The sequence below is a fragment of the Python bivittatus genome, unplaced genomic scaffold, assembly GCF_059951505.1.
Source record: "Python bivittatus isolate LINGU-HERP-01145 unplaced genomic scaffold, Pbiv_v1 ctg000700_np1212, whole genome shotgun sequence".
Lineage (NCBI taxonomy): Eukaryota > Metazoa > Chordata > Lepidosauria > Squamata > Pythonidae > Python > Python bivittatus.
In genome coordinates, this window is record NW_028277098.1 from 95,361,098 (window position 1) to 95,383,611 (window position 22,514).

At 37.9% G+C, this 22,514-nt stretch overlaps 1 protein-coding gene across 1 annotated transcript in view; it reads left to right on the forward strand.

The window, feature by feature from the left end:
- CDH4 (cadherin 4) overlaps window positions 1-22,514 on the forward strand; it is a gene marked incomplete at its 5' end in the record, with an annotated part of 288,665 nt that overhangs the window by 148,374 nt on the left and 117,777 nt on the right. Inside the window, one exon of the mRNA XM_088153879.1 lies at window positions 11,681-11,825. Within this exon, the coding sequence (XP_088010005.1) occupies window positions 11,681-11,825 (145 nt within the window). The remainder of the gene's footprint in view (window positions 1-11,680; window positions 11,826-22,514) is intronic.

Below are 22,514 nucleotides of genomic sequence, written 5' to 3' on the forward strand. Positions count from 1 at the left end.
CAATTGATGCTTGACTGATCTCTTCATGACCTTGAGTTTGGGAGGCCCTATTCCGTGCTGACATAAGGGGTCTTGTCTGGGAACAACAGTTCCTGCTTTGCCAGCTTCCTTCCATATGTTGCCTTTATTATTCTATATACTGTAACTATTCTGCATCTGATAAGGGGAAAACAAATCATTTTCTCTAATTACTTAGTGTAAGAAGAAACTCACAATAGCATGAATTATGAACAAATTGCCATTAATGTCACTTGTATTTATACTGGATCAAGCTTCCATAACGGATGCAGTTCTTATCAGCAACTGTACTAATTATTCCTGCTGACCCCTTTTCTGCTATGGACCTCAACTATTCAAAACATCAAAATCAAGTCCCAAACTACAGATTCATTAATTGACCATTTTTACAGTCCATTGATGAAATGCAATCACCCCTTAGTATAAAATTAGGCACTCTAAACTTCTAAATAGTGAAACTGAAGTTCAGATGTGCAAGGATTTTCTTTTTAATCTTCTAGGCCTTCTTGAGTGCAGAAAAAGTATTGGAGTTTATGGATTTTAATTAATCTCATAGACAAGCTCACAGACTCTGGACTTAATTAAGTCCCAAGGCCATCAACTTGTAATTAAGAACAGCTTTACAGAGTCAGACCAATGGTTGATCTAGACAGAAACTCTTTGTTTCAAAATAAACCCACCTTATCACAGAATAATAACTAGGCAAAGATATTCACCAAACATTCTAGCTTCATTATAAACAACACATTCCTGAGAAATTATACTTCTTTTTAAAATCCATGCAATGAAATTGCAGCTTTTGAATATCAACAAATTGTCTTTCACAATTAATAGAAGTAATACATTCTGGATTTTAAAAAACACACAATTCCACCTTTTAATATTTAGTATTTTTATTTAGTTTATGCTTACATCTAAATGCAGTACAAGACCTGTTTTTCCCCACAACAACAACCTTTTGCATATGAAGTAATTACATTCTAGAGTAGTTATAAATAAAACATTCTTGATCATTTATTCTTTTTAAATCTGTCTTCAGTTCACTGCATAGTTCACAAATAGAGCACTTATTTCTTACACATGAGTTCTCATGTTGCCCACTATCTAACAAGGCAAGCCAAATGTATCTAAAAAGATGTTAGATGCAAGACTTAGCAAAGACATTCACAACTGATTCCCATCAAGGAAGTCCCAAATCAGTTTTCAGTCTGGGCTAAAAGGCTGAGTCAAGGACAAACAAGATCATTTTGCTGCTTGTCCTAACTCACCCTTGGTGACTAGGAATGTACAAGGAAACTGCAGGAAATCAATTATAAATCAGATCTGATTTATAAGTTCTATTAAAACAGGTTTCTCCATGGCATGGACTACAGCCTTCAAATGTGGTTTACTGGCTTCCAGCTTTCTCTGCTAAAAAAAATGCATGGCAAAAACATTGGTTGCGACAGATCATATTTAAAAAGATAGTCTCATCTCTGGGAAATTCACATAGCAGAGAATAATATATGGGAATGTTGGGTTCAGTTTTGCTGCCAAACTAAAGGGAGCTCTCCACATTCCTGGGTATCATCTTCCCCATATTCACATCCCCCATTTTCCTGCTATCTTTCTTTCTCACACCTACCCTTGCAGTTTCACAGAACACTTTTGCACTTGCTCTGCAAAAATGTTTTCTCCCTCTCTTATCCTCATGACACTGTTGGTCCCTTTTCCCTACCCATTCACCAAATTCTCTCAAAAGATTCACATGCTAGAAAAAGTTGCTAGCATAAACAGATAACAGATCTTTTAGAAAATATTCCTAAAATAAAGGATGGGATAGAAGACTGACTTAGTAATGCAGCTAGTGAAAGGGGCCAGTTTGTGAGAGGCAATTTGATGTAGTGGTTAAAGCAGTGTTTCTCAACCTTGGCCACTTGAAGATGTGTGGACCTCAACTCCCAGAATTCCCCAGGCAGCCATGCTGGCTGGGGAATTCTACAAGCTGAAGTCCACACATTTTCAAGTGGCCAAGGTTGAGAAACGCTGGGTTAAAGTGCTGAAGTAGAAAGTGGGAGACCATCAGATCTAGTCCTTCCTTAGACATGAAAACTGGATGAGCAACTTTGGGCCACTAACTCTCTCTTAGCCCAACTTGCCTCACAGAGTTGTTGTTAGGGGGAAAATAGGAGGTGGGAGCATTAAGTATACTGCCTTGAGTTGTACAAAATAAAGGCAGGATATACATCTAATCATAATAAACAGGTCCAGATTTCTGCTTTTAGGCACCTCCCTTCTAATGACATTAATGCTATACATTTCTTCATTATCTTATTTCCTTACATTTTCAAAATAAATGGTTGCCCCAGAAATAAACTTTTAATATACTGTAAGTACAAGGAAGGGGAATATATGTGACATCACTTTTTAATGTGTTTTTTTAAAGCCAAGCCTTATTTTAGCCTCAACATTCATAATGGTACTTTCCTAATTAAATCACGAAATGTGAATGATGATATGTGTATTTCAAACCTTTCTATTTACTTACTGTTTTGACTTGTAGCTGCACAGAAATCCCCAATTGTATTTAATGCAGCTTTTGATAATGTCAAAGGTCAGATTAGCTTTGTACCTGGAATTAAAGTTATTATCTTCAAACCATGAAGAAATGACAACAGATTTCTTCACGCTCTGTCTTCTGCTTGGAAAACATGTCTGTTCTGAGATGAAGCAGAGAGCAAAGCAAATATCTTTTCAGATTTGTTTTTGCTTCATTCCCTCTCAAGTCCAAAGTTTTAATTATATCTGATAGCTGTTGTTTGAAATCTCCAGGAGTTAAGTCATTTCCCTGCCCTGTAAATACACAACAAGCCTACACACACACAGACACACACACATAGACACACAAACATACACACATACAGACTCACACACATACACACATACATACAGACTCGCACACATATACGTACATACATAGTACTTACACACATACGTATGCATTTGGTCACAGTTTGCACTCAAGTAAAAGCAGTTCAGTGAACAAGCATCTTGTAAACTCATTCAACCTGCTGCCAGGATACCTAGCAAGAAGCACTGGCATCATAGATGTTTTAATGGATAATTTGTACAAGAACTGGTTTGGCAAGGGCAAATTACCCAAGGAGAGTTTTGGAGGGAACGCTGAGGAATATGATCCTTACGAATTCCAAATCGGACTGACCAACTTGCAGCTCCCAGAGAAATGTGAGTGACCATTCCTGGTTTATACCCTGTGCTTCAGCAAAATGGAGAATAGCTATTTCCAAAGGGAGAAATAATCACTCAAGAAACCATTTAAAGTTAAGACAGACACACATGTTCTTCTCTAGCATGTACACTAGTATATTGAGTTCAAAAGTCATAGCAAAGAGATTTTAAACAATGAAAGAATGGGAACTGGTGCTTTAGATCTGGAAAGACTGTCCTCATTGTGGAGGTTGAAAAGCAGACACAGCTCCTTGCAACAGAATGTTCCAGAGATGAGGGGCCTTTCATCCCCTCTGAGAGAAGGAATATATACAAATATATATATTTTTTCCTAATAATTTTTATTGAAGTTTACAGATACAAAGATAAAAAACGAATACACACTAAGAAAAATATAAAAAGAAAAAGTGCAGAGGAAAAGAAGAAACATGATAAAGAAAAAAGACATATAAAGAAATGACTTCTCCCTTCATCAAGAGAAGTAGAAACAATTTCAGTAACTTATCACCTTCTCATCTCTTATCTATAGACAAATTATAAAGTCTCATCATTCGATCCTTATCAGCAAAAGTCCATTAAGAGTTACCAGAAATAACAACATATATATTTTAATCTTAAATAAACCAGTTTTACATTCCTTTGCTTTACTTTTAACACAGGAACTTATCACTTTCTCTAAAAATACAATGACTGCCCACCCCCCCACCCCCCGCTTCCCATATCTTATCTCTTATGTATAACCAAATCTTTAAAGCCTCGTCATTTGGTCCTAGTAAAGAAAAGTTCATTAAGAGCTACCAGAAACAACAACACGTATATTTTAACCTTGATCAAATAAACCACCTTCATATTCCTTCCATTTTCTTTTAAGAATCTTGATCTTTAATCCCTTTAAATGGTGTCCCAAAAGTTGATTTCTTATCATTCTCTCTTTGTCTCTTCTCAGAAACTCCTTCATAAATTTAACATGCCTTTTTTGTAAATCCAAGATAAGAAAGCTACCCATCACTTTTCTGATTTATTATTTGTATGTCCCCTGTAATTATTAAGACATCAGCCAGTTTCATTTGTAAATGCAGTTAACATCTTTTTCCATATCATTCTTGTAGCCTGACATTTTTAAATCCACTTTCAGATCCATGTTTGAATCAGCCTCAGTTTTATCCAGTAAAATCTGTTCCTCTTCTATAGCCTCCTTTGAATCCATTTTTATAATAGCAGACAATCTTAAGAGTAATTTCTGACTGCATTGTTCCCAAATATCCTTAAATTCTTCCAAAGTCAGATTATTTTTGCTCCATTCTGCATTATTGGGTTTCTTCACCTTTAATTATAATCTTTAGTTCTTCCTGGTTCCCTCTAGTGTCCAACCTTCAAACTCCCTCTTATCATGTCTTTTTTCCCCTAATCAAGAACACTTTCCCACAGGAAGGTTTCTTACAGTTGGCTTCTCTCTCTCTCTCTCTCTCTCTCTCTCTCTCTCTCTCTCTCTCTCTCTATATATATATATATATATATACACACACACACACACACACATACATATATATATATATATATATATATATATACACACACATACATATATATATATATATATATATATATATATATATATATATATAAATTTTAAATGACCCACAGGAAGGATTCTTGTAATTAGTTTCCAAATCTTATTTCAAGTCCCTCTGGCCCCTTAATCTGTTTATAACTTTCCAAAATCAATGTTCTAATCCCCCTTTTGCTGTTTATTCAAAATTAAGATTTTTTTTAAAGTCCTTAAACTTCCATGAAACTCCTTTCTGAAGGTGTAATGAAACTTGCCTTTCTGAAGGTTCTTAATATCCCAAAAGCCATTAACAAGCAATTTCCAAAAGTGATTAAGAAAGGAAGTGGGCAAACCCCATGTCTTTTTGAAGGCTCCAGGCCGAACCACAGCTTGGGCAAAGATGATTTTACCTCAGCTCCCAGAGCTCTAAAACCCATCAGAGACTGCTGTTTTACAGTCTCCTCATGGGGACCCACTGTATGGAACACTTGTGGGCAATCCTGGTCCTCTCCTTGCTCCAGAGATTCTGAGAAGCTGATCCATTTGCCAGTTCATCGTTCCACTGCAGTTGCTGGCTCTGCTCTTGTGGAGCCTTCTTCAGTCTACCATTGCGTCCCTGGAAGTCAAGAATATATACAAATAAAATAAATCACTGTCATTGTTCCCACTGAACCACTAATTAAATTTATACACACATATATTTGTAGAGGATTGCTGGCCTAATGAAAACAAAGAAGGTATTTAACCATCTATTGTTTATTGGTATGGTTGCTACAGTTATTATTCTGGAGAGTACAGCTTCTTTCTCAAGGACTCTAGAAGTTATGTTTCTAGGCAGAATTGGATAGGTACATCTTAACTTCAGTACACATGAGTATAACTCATGCACATGTGAACATTTATACACCATGAAGGGTATAGCTTGCCATTTCCCCCACTGCAAATGCCGAGTGATAAGTTTGCATTGATCAACATTCTTGAGCATGCGTTTTCCTTTTTGGTGGAATGAGCTTACTGAAAGATAAAACTACTATGGCTTTTAAAACCAGGGATTTGGTCTGAGATTAGGTGTTCCATATTGGGGGACATGGAGCATCAGCGTATGCATATATTGGTCTTCCAAAAATGATACTTATGTATTGACATGCATGTGAAAGGGGTTTTTTTCCCCCCTCAACATGCACTGTTCCTTCCCAACATATATATGGATGTGTATTGTCGAAGGCTTTCACGGCCGGCATACGATGACTGGTGTGGGTCTTCCGGGCTGTGTTCTGGAAGTTTTGTTTCCTAACGTTTCACCAGCACCTGTGCCGGTCATAAGTGCTGGCGAAACGTTAGGAAACAAAACTTCCAGAACACGGCCACACAGCCCGGAAGACCCACACCAGTCCTATATATGGATGGTTTGTTTGTTTGTCTAGATATATAAGGCTACCCACTTAGTACTAACTGTGAGCGGCGTACAGACTATAAATTAATTCAGTACCTAAAAGCAAACACAGAATGGCCTAACAGTAATATAATGGGGGAAAGAAGCACACACTTTACCAGAAGGGCCCATCCCAACCTATCCCAGAGCTTATGTTAAAAAACAATTGTTCAAAGATTGTTCAAAAACTTGTAGGATCAGGGTAGTCTGAACTTTCAGGGAGATGCCACTGTGCTGTGCCAAAGGGTCTATTCCAAAGAGAATAGCAGAGAAGCCATGCTTGCTAGGTCCCATCAGGTGACATTTCTTAATGGATGGGACATGAGAGCAGGCAGAAATCATGGAAGAGAGGCAGTCCCTTAGATAGCCAGATCATAGACCATGAAGGATTTTACAGGTGATAACCAGCACCTGGAATTGCACTGAGAAGCTCATTAGTAACCAATGCAGTTCACATAGTAGAGGTGTTATATGGGCTTACCAAAGCATGCCCATAACTGCATTCTGGATGAGCTTCAGCTTCCAGGTGGTCTTCAAGGGCAGATCACATTGCACCAATCCACATATGAGGTGACTAAAGCATGATTGACCAGAAGAAGGGACTCCTAATCCAGAAAAGAGTGCAATTGCCATACTAGATGAAACTATGTGATGCTCTTCCTGGCCACAACTGCCATTGCTCTTGAAGTAGGAGCTGTGACTTCAGAAGGACCCACAAATTGCATACCAGTTCTATTTGGAGAAGTACCACTCCATTCAGAACCAAAGATAGAGAGTCAGTAGCACATGAAGAATCGCATACCCATAGCCACTCATGGTTAGGATTGGGTTTACCCTTATTCATTCCTATCCAGGCCCAAACATTCTGGATAGGAATGGATAAGGGTTGAGTTTACCTTATTCACTCCTATCCAGGCCCAGTCTCCAGATACTCCAAAACATCACTTGGTTTACTAAGGGTAGAAATACATAACTGAGTATCATCTACATACTGATGATACCTGAGCCTGTGTCAATGGGTTATCTTACCTAATTGTTTCATATAGATGGTAAACAGGAAGAGTGAGAGTGTCAAGTTCTGGGGCACTCCTCAAAACCAGGGGCTCTGAGCTTCACTCTCCTCCTGTCAACATGAGTATCACCACAATGCTGTGCCTCCCGTTCCTAATCCCCATAGTCAGTCTGGAAGGATACCATGATCAATGGTATCAAAAACCAAGAGAGATCAAGGAGACTCAGGATGGTCATGCCATCCTGGCTCCACCAAATATCAGCAACAAGTACAATCAATGCTGTCTCCATACTATGCCCTGAAACCGAACTAAAAAGGGTCATGCTCTTGATTGCCTGCTCTTATTTTAGTGCAGCTTTCCTCAGCATGGTGCCCTCTGGATAAGTTGAACCAGTTCCCATAATCCTTCAAACAGCTTGACTAATGGCTGCTCTAATGCAAATGTATTGAAAAGAAGTAGCTGCAAAATTATATAATTCATGTGGTTTGTAGTTTGAAGACCAAGAATTCTAGGATTAAATTGTTAGATGTAATAATAAAAATAATAAAAATAACAAGAACAGTAATAATACTACATCAGAAAAGGAACGCTTGCCCAGGTGGGCTTCGCCATTAAATACCAAGGTGGAAGGAAAGAGAAAAAAGAAAGTTGCAGCAAATATTGTTAAATTTTTGCATTTGTTTCCATTTTAGGAAGTGCTGGAGAAGTATGCAAATAAAACCACTTTTTTTTTTCCAGGTAATGCTTCAGAAGAACTGTGTCAAATAGAGGTGACAAAGGATGACATTTAAAAAAATAATGAGTCATGGAGAATTAGTGGCATTTAGAAGGATTATTAAACAGTGCAGATGTGAAATTGCTAACTATTGCCTAAAATATACAGCTTTACAAAACCCAGCCTCTGTATTTAGGGACCGGAGGTAATACCAATGTATAAAAGGATCCAGGTAGGATAAAAGGAATTATAGCCCTGCCACCCTAACTGCTGCTTCTGGTAAATTGGTTGAAAATATTATTAAGTCTAGAACTGATCATTCTTTATTTTTTTTTAAAGCTTCACTGAAGACGGGAGAACACACGTCTTTTAGAAAAGATAGCTTTACTTCACTAATTTTTTACTTTTCCTTAGAACATGGACAGCTTTTCCCTGTGGAATCAAGAAGTCTGTTTTAGTGACCCCACAAAATGAAAGGAGACTGAAGTTAAAACAGCCAACACCATAGTGCAATTGTAGAAATGGGTTAGCTCAGTGTTAGATCAGTGTTTCTCAGCCTCAGCAGCTTTAGGAATTCTGGGAGTTGAAGTTCATACATCTTAATAGTTGCTGAGGTTGAGAAACACTGAATGAGATCCATGGTGAACATACTGTATATCTCTGAGTAGGTCCCCTGGGGATGTCTGCCCTACAGCTGAGAAGCTTCAAAAAAAGGACAACTAAAATAGAGCATTAAGATGGTGGTCCTCATTATAGAGAGCACAGTTGGGCAGTCTATGGCCCCACGGCCACTCAGTTGCCTTTTTCTGGCCCTTCCAACTATAATGGCTGATAACTAATGGCCATTTTCTGCCATTTGAGGCTGGAACCAGAACAAACTGTAATGGAAGCCCTAAGATAGGCATAATATCCCCAAACTCAATAAAAGCCTAAAAACACCAGAGCCACCCACATTTTTTATGTAATCCTACCTATTTACTTCATTTCCTCAGTACCCCACATTTGTCAGCAGTGGCCTTGGGCAGTAAGAGGCTGTCCTTACCAAATGCAGGTGCTACATAAAAATGGGATATAAATTACTATTTAATAAATATAATATGTGAATAAATTAATAATTATCTTGCATCCAGCAGCTGTCAGCCAGATGCTTCCATGAGGTCTATTATATCCTTACCAGAGGGGATACTTCACTCATACTTAGGTTTTATTTGGGGTTTTATCTTTATGTTTGTAGTTTTGTTGTTCTTTGTTTGTTTCTGATGTTGTTCTGATATAACTCTTTTGAAGAATTATTTTCTTTTTCTTGGAAAATATGCTGCTCAGAGTCTTTAATACCAGGGCAAGGATAAGTGTGTACTGCACATAAGTAAATAGATAAATATTTTTGCTACTGATGCTCAATATTCTTTGTCAGAAAATTGATCCTAAAGTGTTCCAAATCAGATAAATGACTATAAATAATTGTACATTTGTACATCACATTATTTATTTGCAACAGATTGGTGAGTTTTGCATTGTAGTGATGTGTTTGATCTCAATTAGTGTTAGTGTGAATAACAACAGAAATGACAACCTGGAAATGGCTTCAGATACTATGTGCAAATAGAACAATAAGCAATCATGGAAGCTTAGAGATAAGCTGTTTAGTATGCAAAACAGATGGCATTTCTATCTTTTATAGTAATTTTATTAAACCTTACAATTAGAAAGATAACAGCTAATACAAACTAAGGAAAAGAAAAGAACAAAAAGAAAAAGAAAAAGTGCAGAAAAGAAAAAAATAGAAAGAAAAATAGAAAAGAAGGAAAAAATAATATAGTAAGGAAAAAGAAAAGAAATATACAAAGAAATGACCTCCCCCTTCATCACAAGTATAAACAATTTTAGTAACTTGTCACCTTCTCTTAAAATACAACAAATGATCTCCTCTTCCCATATCCTATCTTTTATCTATAAACAAATCCTTAAAAGCTCATTGCTCAGTCCTGATCAGCAAAACTTCATTAAGAGTTATCAGAAATAACAACTTATCTATTTTAATCTTGATCAAATAAACCAACTTTATATTCCTTCCTTTTACTTTTAACTACCTTGATCTGTAATCCCTTCAAATAATGTCCTAGAACTTGATTCTTTTCATTTTTTTCTTTGTCCTTTCTCACAAAATTCTTCAAAACTTTAACAAGTCTCTTTTGTAAATCCAATATAGGGAAGTTATCCAGATCACTCTTTTGGTTTGTTATTTGGATATCTCTTTTAATCATATTTTTTTAAGAATTCAGAACAACAACATTTTTCCACAGGAAGAATTCTTATAATTAATTTCAAACTCTTCTTTCAAATCCATCAGGACCCTTAGTCCATTTGTAACTTTCCAAAATCAATGTTCTAATAACCCTTTTACTGTTTACTCCAAAAAAGGAGTGTTTTTAAATCCTTAAACTTGTATTTAAAACTTCTTACTTGATTGAAGGAAACTCACCTGGGGTATGAAACTTGTCATTCCAAAGGTTCCTAATAGCCGAAAACCAGTTAACAAGCAAATTTCAAAAGTGATTAGAAAAAGTATGCAAACTTGTGTCCATAAAGTCACCAACCATGGTTTGGGCTAAGATGGTGTTCCCTTGACTCCCAGAATACAGTCAATCAATCAATCAAAGTTTATTGATTAGTCCTTAGGGCATATCAAAATTCAAAATTTCAAACACAAAGTGTTAATAAAACCCAGTGTAATAACAAATTAGGTAAAATGGAAATAAAATACAACAATTAAGTATACAGATAAGTGACAGTACAGATCATATTTCCGTGTCACCCCTACAATTTACCCCAATCAACCCCACGTATGCAGATCTCAACTGTATTGTTTTACTCAGATACCGAGCTGTGTTATATGTTATTTTCAAGTTCAGACCACACATAAGATATGTTGTTTTAATATGTGGTTCCCAATGGTCATTCGGTTAATGTATGATCCAAGGTACATATCTCTCTCCTTCTTATACAGGTTACAATCAAATAATATATGTGCTAAGTCTTCTATCTTTGATGCTCCACAGATACAAGTGTGTTCATTATAAGGGATGCAATGGAACCTCCCATATCTAACCATTGTATCAAGCTGGTCAAATCTCACTCGGGTAAATACTTCCCGAAGGTGTTTCGGCATTTGTGTCTTTAAGTAGTTGGCAGTTTGAAAAGTTTGTTTATATAGGCTCAGCCATTTCAAATTGCCAACCTTACTAAGGGTGGCTATATCTTATTATTTTGAAATTTGCATACAGTGCCAGGATATACCTCTTTTTTGCTTGTTTTCCTCTTGACATTTTCTTTTTTCCAGCTCCAGATAAAAACACACAAACATATATATGCATATATCACCAATGAAATTCATGTATATTTGGCAAAGAAGGATAGGATTCCTGTCTCTAAGAGGTCATAACTGCCAACAAAATGATAAGTCCACTAAACCAGCTTTGTGGTCACTAAGAGTTGACACCAACGTGACAGCACGTAATCAAACCTGGAATTTTATCTTACTTATGCTTACCAAAATGAGCTCGGTAATATGAAAGAAAGAAAACTTTTAGAAGACATTTGTAAGTCTGCAATGTTTACAGTGTTGAAGCGACAATGTTTTTTTCAAATGATACTTTTTCAAACGTTGAATTCCAATGGTGACTTCTCTGTTTATTATAGTGTTTATTTCTTTATTTTTTTAACAGCTCAGAGCACACGCGGTAGATATGAATGGAAACAAAGTGGAGAATCCAATTGATCTCTACATTTATGTGATTGACATGAATGACAACAGGCCAGAATTCATAAACCAAGTCTATAATGGATCTGTTGATGAAGGATCTAAACCAGGTATGCCTAGAATGTCTCATAAACCTGTTTCAAACGTTTAGATAATGGACTCAACTTCATCTCTTGATCTCTTAGTTAAGAAATGTGGCTTGCCTTCGTTTAGAACATTGTCTGAGGAACAAGATGAAGTTTGAAATCCCAGAGCAGAGGAAGTGTTTTACTCTGAAATACACTTTTAGCCTGTATCACTGTTGCTCCTGTCAGATCAGAGAATGGGAAAGAGGGATCAAATATTCCTACTTGATTTCCCTAGAAGGCAATAAGGAAGGGTTGGGGTGGCTACTTCAGTATGGTGCAGTCTTGTCATGTTTGAGTGGCTAGGAACATCCAGTTTAGGCCACCAGTGTTGGTAAACTTCTCATGCTTGCAAAATGCCAAAGTGAAAGTCGAATCTTAGAGAAGGAAGGGACCACTGAGGCTACTGAATCCAACCCCTCGGTGGAATCCAAATTAAAGCATCCAGAACAGATAACTCCCCAGCTAGAACACATCCAACAAAAGGGAATGTACCACCTCACTTTGTAATTGGTTCCTCTGTTCAGCATCTCTTACTGTTAAGATGTTTTTTCTTAACAGTCAATCATATTCTGCCTCTCTTCAATTTAAATCCACTATTCCATGTCCTGCACTTCCGTCAACACATAGTGACACCCACTGATAAATGTGTTAGACTCCTTTGTTCTTTCAGTGATACACTGAGCAAAGAAAAGCTGTCCAGCCACCTGTGAAATGATGTACAACATGCACACTGTTAAATTTCTGGACAAGACCGTTGTTGGTCAGCTTCAGCAAATCTGTTTATATATTCCTGAGGTTTTGTTTTCTTTCCCTGGATTTTATTGGAAGTACATCTAGCTGAGTTTGGGACTTTTTTCAAAGTAAGAAGACCAGGTAGAATTAGGTTTGTGGAGCTGCTATCACAAATGCTTCTCTGCTAAGCACGTAGTAGTTAGGGCTCACAAAGGAGTTGAAAGAGACATTTGCCGTAGCACAATGGCATGCACAGAGCACCCCTCCTCAACCTATTAAAGCAGCTGCATCATTTAGAAGCTCATGCAGCGGCTTTGAATACTGTCCCCATCTGCCTTCACACGTGTGTACATCCAATGCTTTGCTAGCATTTCCAACAGAAAAGAAGATTGGTCCTAACTGAGAACCGCCTTTCCAGCAGCCCAACCACTTTAATGCTTTGAAGAAAGGTGCATTCCTCACACCAACACATTTTGTGAAGCTTCTCTTTCAGATGCTTTGCATAGCCCTAATGTATGAGGAGGAGGAGGAGGAGGAGGAGGAGGAGGAGGAGGAGGAGGAGGAGGAGGAGGAGGAGGAGGAGGAGGAGGAGGAGACAAACTCTTAGGTCTATCTGATTGAAACCACAGACTGCTATTTTGGAAATTGCATCTGGAGGCATCCACAAGATCCATTGTTTTCATCAACTTGTCAAAAGTGGATCATCATGGCACACGATCCACCCTTTTTATATATGCGTGCCACATCACAACACACAGAGGGATGGAGTTGGCATTTCATCATTTGCTCCTCCTTGCTCCCCTATGGATGCTGCTGCCCATATCTCATTTTGTACAGTTTGGGGATCATTCACCCAAAGTTTCCAGTTTGTGAGATACTGCCAGGGTTACTATAGAGTGGTAGCATGTTGTTCAACCTTTTCAGACTGGATATGCATGATTCCCCAAAGTGTTGGAAAATCTTATTTATTTTTCTCTTGGTTATTCGTTCACTATGTCCTTTTGTCCCATTATCCCTTTTCATCTCTTTCTCTCTGTCTCTCACACACACAAAACACACACAAACTATTTCTTTTCCCTAAAAGAGAGGAAGGAAGGAAGGAAGGAAGGAAGGAAGGAAGGAAGGAAGGAAGGAAGGAAGGAAGGAAGGAAGGAAGGAAGGAAGGAAGGAGGGAGGGAGGGAGGGAGGGAGGGAGGGAGGGAGGGAGGGAGGGGGAGGGAGGGGAGGGGAAGGGGGAGGGGGAGGGAGGGAGGGAGGGAGGGAGGGGGAGGGAAAGATGGTAACAGTGATGATTACAAGACTCATGGTCCACCTTAAGCTGAAGTATAAACCTCTTTTGGGTCTCAGCCACCCACTGAAGAATTAATGAATGGAACCTTAGGTCAAGCATGACTTAACCAGTCTTGGATTGCAAGTCACTAATTGAAAACCAGTGATTCAAATCAACTCTGTTCTATTTCTTATAGAACAGAACCATTTGTGTTTGAAAGAGAGCTGTAGCTGAAGTATTTCATTGTGTTAACAATGGGATGAAAAATATACATGGGCCCCGATTTCTGGCTCTTTCCTAACTAATAGAAGTAATTTGATTTTTAATGTTTTAATTACTTTTCATACTGAGATATATCCAAACAGTCTTTCTTAACACCAAATGGTTTAGGCTCAGCATCAGAATTATACCAGATTATTATACATATCCATTCTGATCCAATGTGGAATTTCATCAGTTGAACCAACATGGACTGTAACATTCGTACAGATCAGTGTTGCATTTATCTAAGATTTCATGAATCCAAGTATGTTAAATTCATACTGAAAATAATAATGATATGATAAACCATGGTGTTCCTTATTACACAATTAAAAAAATTACTTCAGTGATAAAATATTGCACTTGTCCATTCTAATAGAATGTGAAAATATCTACATGCTAAATTTTATGCAAAACAGGAGTCTTGCACATTGTTCCACCATTAATCTTATTATAGCTAACCTGTTTCCCAAATGAGGCCTACTTAATTTCTGAAATTTTAAGAGGAATCTAAATGATAGCACCCTCTATTTATAATATTCCAGTCTTATCCCACTCTTTTTTTTCATCATGTTTCTTTCCCGAGAAAAATCTATCGAGAAAGAAAAGGCAGGATCACAATACAATACCTTTTGACTGCTGGTATTAAGAGCTTTCTGATGGAGTCTCATCCAGCAGGGGAAGCCACAAGGGGTCAAAAAAGTCAATATTGTGTTTATGACCATGTGATCAAAGCCACTCCCTTTTTTTACATGCACTCCATAATACACAAAGAGAGGTGGCGCTTTGACCACAACTACCATTCTGACTTTTTTGACACCCCCTGTCCTTGGGGTTGTCTTTATCCTCAAGATTTGCAAAGTATAAAAGAAGCTGGGGAGAAAGTTAGAGGTACTGGATTATTCAGAAATACAATATGCTCCAGATTCCTGAATTCATATGGAGATCAGTGTAAACTAGCAATGGTTAATAGTGCAGTTTGAGACCTTACTCGAACCACACTCTTTTTCGAATTCCGAAAGGCTTCCATTTCTTCTGAGATCACTTTTGAGATGTTTCCCCTTTGCTTCACGGGCATATACGATCGCCTTTTATTCCCTTTTCTCAAATCCCCAAGCTCCATGGGCTGCTGCCTCTGTTGAGGCTCTCTTTTCCTTGTCCACAGTTTGTGCATGTTATTCTTGGTGCTGATATCATAGAGGAGAGGAGTTTCTGTTTCCAGTGACATCCTGTGAAAAAGTGAACAGATACTTTGGGATCTGGAAGAAGATTAATATTCAATAAACAGACAAAATGCTAAATCTTTGCTGCTACACTTAAAGATTTATTTTGAAGCATCAGTTGTTTCCCTAGTTTCTTAATTAATGCAGAGTCGGTCAGTTATTTATGCTATTTCCTTGCCTTCTCAAGCATTTTTTAATCCCATGTTTGCGAAGGTGACCAAGAAGACTTCTGGTTTTGAAGTGCATTTCTGTATTCTGTTGCATATCCACATCTGGAATAGATCAACTCTGGCATTTTGCCCAACTCTTTAAAATGCCACTTGATCTGTCCGTCTTATCTTGCGAGTGAAAGGTAACTAATACCAAAAACAATGAACTAAGATACACAAATATTTATATTTATCCAAGATTCAGTAGGCTTTTAGTAATATTATGGATTCCTAAAATAATCTTTTTTTAAATTTTCCAGGTCATCTCTATAGAATACCCTTCGGACAGATCTGGAAACAGTTGTTCAAGTTTGATAATATTTTTTTCATAATATCAGTCATAAATATACCTTAAAGAAATGGCATACGTTGGAATATTCTCCAGATTCCTCTTCATTTTAGAGTTTATATTAAAATTGGTGCCATGTCTTACAGTCTTCTGTGTGAAAGTATTTACAAGATTCTGCCAATCCTTTGCATTATTTTTCTATTGTTGATTTCCCCTGTTCCCTCCTTTTTTGTAACTGTTTCAGTATTTTGTAGTTGAAAGCTAATTGGTGGTATAATTTTTGCTACTGAATTTTATTCCACTGAAGAAAAAAATAACATTTAGAACAATTTCCTTTTCTATTTTAATCCCTTACCTGTAATAAACAAATTATTGTAATTCTTCCATATGCTTAAAGAAATACATTCCCAAATAATAATTATACCTCGTCCTTAGATTAATACTATAAATTTTGTTTAAAAGGTTGATCTTTATGAACAGATTTTTATTAAAACCTGACTGTGAAGAAGACTTCAAAACCCTGGATCTATTGAGGCTATTGGCTTCTTTTAAAAAAAATCTATCAAGAGAAATGCTTGAGTTAATCATCTTTAAATAGGACCACCCGCCTTGAGATAAATCAATTATTTTCAGCAATTAGTCAGGTAAATCAATTTTTCTGATAAAAATAAGACAGTTAATTAGCCATAAAGATCATGTGTCCACAGCCTGTATAATAATTAATGTTTGTTTTTTGAAAAATGAGAGAGATACATTATTTCATTTCACGGGAAATCTGCTATGAAATCTCAGCCCAGCCTTAATTATTTTCCCTGGACAAAGTAGCAGATCTGAAGTGCAAAGATTCAGATGACCCACTAGATGGCAGCAAAGAGGCTTCTCCTTACTGACCTATTGTGGTGGTTCAGAGTTTTGTGAAATATGCACCAGAGACCAAATGCTTTATACTTAGTCTGTACCACCTCACTTCCGGATTATTTTGCTATGAGGCTGACTTTTTGGAGCTAATAGCGTAGTTTATACCACTGCAGGTTATGTGGGATCTGTGGGCCTCCTACAACTTCCAGCAGCACCAGCCGACATGGTCAAATGTGAGGAATGCTGGGAGCTGTAGTGCTGCAACATCTGAAGATTCCAGGTTCCTTACCCCTTCCAAATGAAATATATATTGTTCTATCCAGATCAGTTGTCTCTGGTCTCACTAGCAGTAATTTTCTAAAATGTCTTCAGGCAAAGGTCTTTCCTACTTTGTCTCTCTGTGACCTTTTAAATTAGAGAAGCTGGGAACTTAATAGGAATCTTTTAACATAAAATCGGTAGTTGGTTCCTGTTTCTTCATGGCTTCGTTCACTTTTTGCACTACTTCAGAACTATTGTTTCTCAGTTGCTAGTAATAACAGTGCCACTTTTTTTACTTGAGAAATACTTCTTCAAATTGCAATCCCTCATCCCATTTGCCTTATTCTGAAAGGAACACACATTCCCATTGGCCAAACTGTAAGGCCAATACTTCTTTCTTACTACATTGTAGTAGTGATTCCATTGTCTGTCTATAAAACATGGCAGGGCTTTCTAGACCTCATGGTTATGCATGTGTAATTGTGACAGAACATGGGTAGAAGAACACAGCCAGAAGCACATCCTATTGAACCCCATATATCTCACACAATATAGAGTGATTATATTCCTCGTAAGATAAATAGCTGGAATGAAGGAAGAGCCTCGAGGAACAGGAGGAAGAGCCACAAACAAGACAACGGTCAGATAAAAGAAATCTTGGTCTGGCCCAGAACTGTAACCTGAGTAAGCGTCTTAGATGAGACCCTCTCTAGTTCTCACTAAGATAAAGGGAGGGAGGGGGAAAGCACATTTAGACTTGCAAGATTCTGTTACTACAACCTTATAATAAAAGTAGTATTAGCGTGCATGGCTTTGGTTTCCTGGTCTGGTCTACCTCAAAGGGCTGACAGTCGCAGGTAAAATATGAGCTACGTAGGACCTGTCTTCCAGACATATTAGGAAATGATGAGATGATGAGGATGAGATAATGAGGATGAGGATGGGCTGGGCAGCATTCAAAAATATATTCAGCCTTGCAGTGATTATGTTTATTTTATACTTCAGGACCTGAACAAGTTATTTTATCAAGGGCTGGCTATTTTTAGCATGAGCCCATAAGGGTCTAGTCAAAACGAAGAGCTTAGATAGGGCTGCATTTAGATACACAGGAGAGCCACTGTGATGTCCTAGTCAGAGTGTTGGACTAGTCCAGTGTTGTCCAAACTTGGCCACTTTAAGATGAGTGGACTTCAACTCCCAGCTGGGGAATTCTGGGAGTTGAAGTCCACTCATCTTAAAGTGGCCAAGTTTGGACAACACTGGACTAGGACCTGAGGGGCTGAAGGTCAAGTTCTTTCTCTGTTGTGGAAATGGCCTGGGTGGCTTTCAACTGGTCACCCTGCCTTAGCCCAGCCCTTAGCGAGGCGGGTAGTCCTATTTAAAGATGATTAACCCTAACTCTATCTATCTATCTATCTATCTATCTATCTATCTATCTATCTATCTATCTATCATCTATCATATTTATATAGCCGTCCATCTCACACAAAGTGGCTCTGGGTGGCGTAAATATAAATATAAATTGGACAAATAAACGAGAAAGAATTGTTTTCAAAGTTCTTTAATTATGCTTGCTAGAGAACAGATTTTGTCCCCCCTATCCCCACTCGCCAGTCCAGCCATTCTATCAGGATTCTCCAAGCATGGGCTGGAGGCTTACATGTCATCTGAAATGAGCTGTGACCGTCTTGACACTTCCATGGCAAATCAGATATCCCACATCTTATTCTGAAACAAATCAATACAGAGAAAGAGTTACAAATGTTAAACTCGCTGTGCTCATTAGGATGATAGATAGACTAAATTGCAGCCCCTTCTTGTTTGAAATACAGATAAGCCTTTAAGCTATTAAATCAGAATTGGATACTTTTGACTAGAAAATGCTTATTCTTCTGGGGAAAATGGCCAGGTTTTCTCCCCCCTCCCTTCCGTCTTTTTTATACGCTGTATCCTAAAACACAATATGGACGAAAAACATTTTGCAGAAGCAATACTTGTGATAGATTGCTTCCTCTCATTTAGTGTGCATTCTCTTAAAAGGCATGTGTATTTGGGATCAAATGTCCTTGCCTCACCTTTGCTACCTGACATTTCATGGTCACAGAGGCAAAAGAACCACTTGTTCTGTGAGCAATAACTACAAAATTAAGACTTTGAAAAATAGATAATCCTGCCTGTAAATTGCTTTCATGGTTGCAGATATGAATGTTGACGGACTATGACTTATCATGCTATTGACCCTATTCTTTTTGTTCAGAGCAATTCATCTCCTTTTGCCCACTAATGAAAAAAAATATCATTTAGGGATTCTGAGTAAACCATTGGTTAGTTGGTTGCCTGCCTAAGCTAGCAGATGAAAATCCATTCAGGGAGGCGGAATCTCTATGAGGTGGGTTTTGATGCCCCATTGGGAAAAGAACCTTACATTTGTAATCATTCCTCAAAGCTTTACCTACAAATACTTCCAGGAAAGTGCTACCTGATGCCACTTTTCCTCATCTGGGGAAAGCTACTCAATGGCTATGCTGCCCAATTGACAGCTAAGCGCATGGGGAACTGATGTGTAAATCCTAGCCAGGCTGAGCTAGGGTTGGCTGAAATGTTGGATTGGATCTGCAAGAGGGATGACCCAGAAACGAAGGCAGCTGTGACTAAGGATGCAAAATAAGACGTTTGTTCAAAGTGAGGGATGCTGAAACAAAATACAGAAGGATCCTTGACTCTTTTCTTCTACCTGCCCACCATACAAGAGCCACAAGTGAAGAAGGACCTAATCCAGATCCAAGAATACCAGTGTTCTTGACTTAAATATAGCATTTTAATTTCCTTATGGACTTTGGCTAATAATAGGTCCTATCAGTGGCCCTTGTCTTCCAAAAGGCCTTCCTACTTCCTCCAAATAAAATAAATAATGTTAATAAGAATAGTTTATTGCATGAGCCTGGGAAGAATGTAGTAATCTCATCTAAAGATAGTACCAAATCTCACAGGACTTCAGTGACTTTTTTTCCTTCCCCTTCCCCTTCCCCTTCCCCTCCTTTGTTTTGATGCTCAGGAGCCAGCTTGCACCATATCAGTCATAAAATTCCATTGTGAAAACCACCGATTCCAATCATTTTTTTTCAAAACTTTTATTCTCTTAGTAAACAACCACAAAAAAAAAGAACAAAAACATAATGCAAAAAAAATATCAAATGCTAAAACAAGAATTTTTATGGTATTTTTAATATGTTTTTAAATTATTTATAGTTTTTAGCCATCTTGGAGAGAATTGTATTTCTTCGTTTTTATTGTGAGCCGCCCAGAGTCACCCGTGGGGGAGATGGGCGGCATACAAGCCAAATAAATAAATAAACAAGCCAAATAAATAAATAAATAAATAAATAAATAAATATACTAAGCAAAAAAGGAAAGAAAAGGGACATGATAGAGTACACATAGGCAGCCGTAACTCAATTTTTAAATACTCGTCACTGTTTCCTTCAGTTAAGAAAGGGAGGAGGAAGTGGGAGAGTTGGTTTTTTGCTTGTACAGACTTAACCATGAGAAGACTGAGGATCTGGAAGGATAATATATCAAGATTTCATCCTCGGCCACTTTCAACTAAAACCTACTCCTGTTTTCCAGTAGAGGAGTGCAGACTTAGCTTTGACAAAAGAATGCAGAAGTCATTAGGAGGACCAGTAAGAGAATAGAAACAACAACTCAGTCATGGAAAAGGAGGGAGTATGAGAAAGAGACTCAAAATAACCTTGCCTTGATTCTCTTTGGTATAAGAGGGAGCAGAGGAAAACTCTAGCAGACTTTCAAGATTCTGTTATACCCTTCCACAATAAAGTAGAATTCCTTAATCTTAGGGGTTCTGTTTCCTGATCTGGCTTATCTTGAAGGGTTGACATTCCCCTATAGTCATGTTATCAATTGGCCATTTGACATCCCAATTCAAAATTTTTAAGAACATTTTGCCCAGACTCCTAGATTTCAGATCTATTTTATTTTTATCTCTCCTCCCATAGACACAAATATCTGAAATCAAATCAACTGAAGCTATCACGTCCTAGCTAGGTAGAAGAATGAATGAAACAAGCATACAATTTATTAACTGCTTCTGCAAGTCAGATGTTAAAGACTTTCAGATGTTTCCTGTGATGGTGCATCAGCTTTCAAGATTGTCAGATACTAACTGTCAGGTCATATCAGATTTTGAAACAACATGTCAAAAGTAATTAGATGTCAAACACCAATTTTATGTATCCTCTGGAAACATTCAGAATCAATAAAAGGAAGCATTTCTTTACATAATCTTTAATGAAAGAATAGGAATCAGTGTCATCAGATATGATAATGGCCACTCATTGAGAAGGTTTCGAATAGGTGGATGGGAAAGTCATGAAAGATCAAGCGATCAAAGGCTACTAGTCTTGAATCATGGCATCCATGGGGTTGGAGTCAAACATAGCAAGATTGTGGTTGTAGCAGTGTACTTGAAGCCCTGCCCTTTTCTCTGCATACATGCACAAAAGGCAGGGCTTCAATCAATCTGCCATCGCTGCCTTCTTTGATTTTCTCTGCAGACATCACTGACTATGCACCTGGGTTAGCAGCTCCTAGGAAGAATAGGGGAAGAGGCTTCCCTTCTCATTTGTGAACTGCTAAAAATGCATCTCGTTGCTCACTAAGTTTCCCCAAACACTCAGCTAGATGGGGCATTAACATGACGCACAGGGCTTTACTTATGGGATAGAGATGGACTACAAACCCAATACAATTAAGAAAGTGAAGGCCTATATATTGTATAATTGCATTTATTTTATATTATGTCTTCAACTCAGTCTTGACTCTTGGCAACTGCCTGGACAAGTCCAGGCAGTTTTCTAGGCAACGTTTTTGGAAGTGGTTTGTAGTTGCCTTCTTCCTAGGGCTGACAGACCGGGACTAACCCAGTGTTCTCAGCCTTAGCAACTTTAAGATGAGTGGACTTCAACTCCCAGAATTCCCCAGCTACCCATGCTGGCTGGGGAATTCTGGAGTTGAAGTCCACCCGTCTTAAAGTTGCTAAGGTTGAGAAACACTGGACTAACCCAAAGTCACCCAACTGGCTTTATGCCTAAGGCAGGACTAGAGTTCATGATCTCCCAGTTTCTAGCCCCATACCTTTAACCCTAGCAAACTGGCTGTCATAGTTGCATTTATTTTGAGTGTGTGTGTGTGTATGAGAGAGATTTTATGATGCCAAACACTACATTATTCCACTGAAAGTGAGGTTTCTTAACAAATAAAACCATGGGAAGCAAAGCTCTACCAAGCCGATTGTATATTACACCCCATACTTGCGTTAAAAAGAACCACCCCTTCCATTTAAAAATGCTGAAGGATAAATTCTCCTAACAACTTCTAATATAGTTAGCGTACACTTATGCAGATGAAGCTTTTAGTGCTTCTTATTTTAAAAAGGTATAAAACGTGGCAGTTCTTTGCTGAGCTTACAAGAGCAGAACATGAAGAGATGTGAACCATTTTTAAAACATACGCCCCCTGAGTCAGCATGTCTTTTCTGGGTTGTTTTGA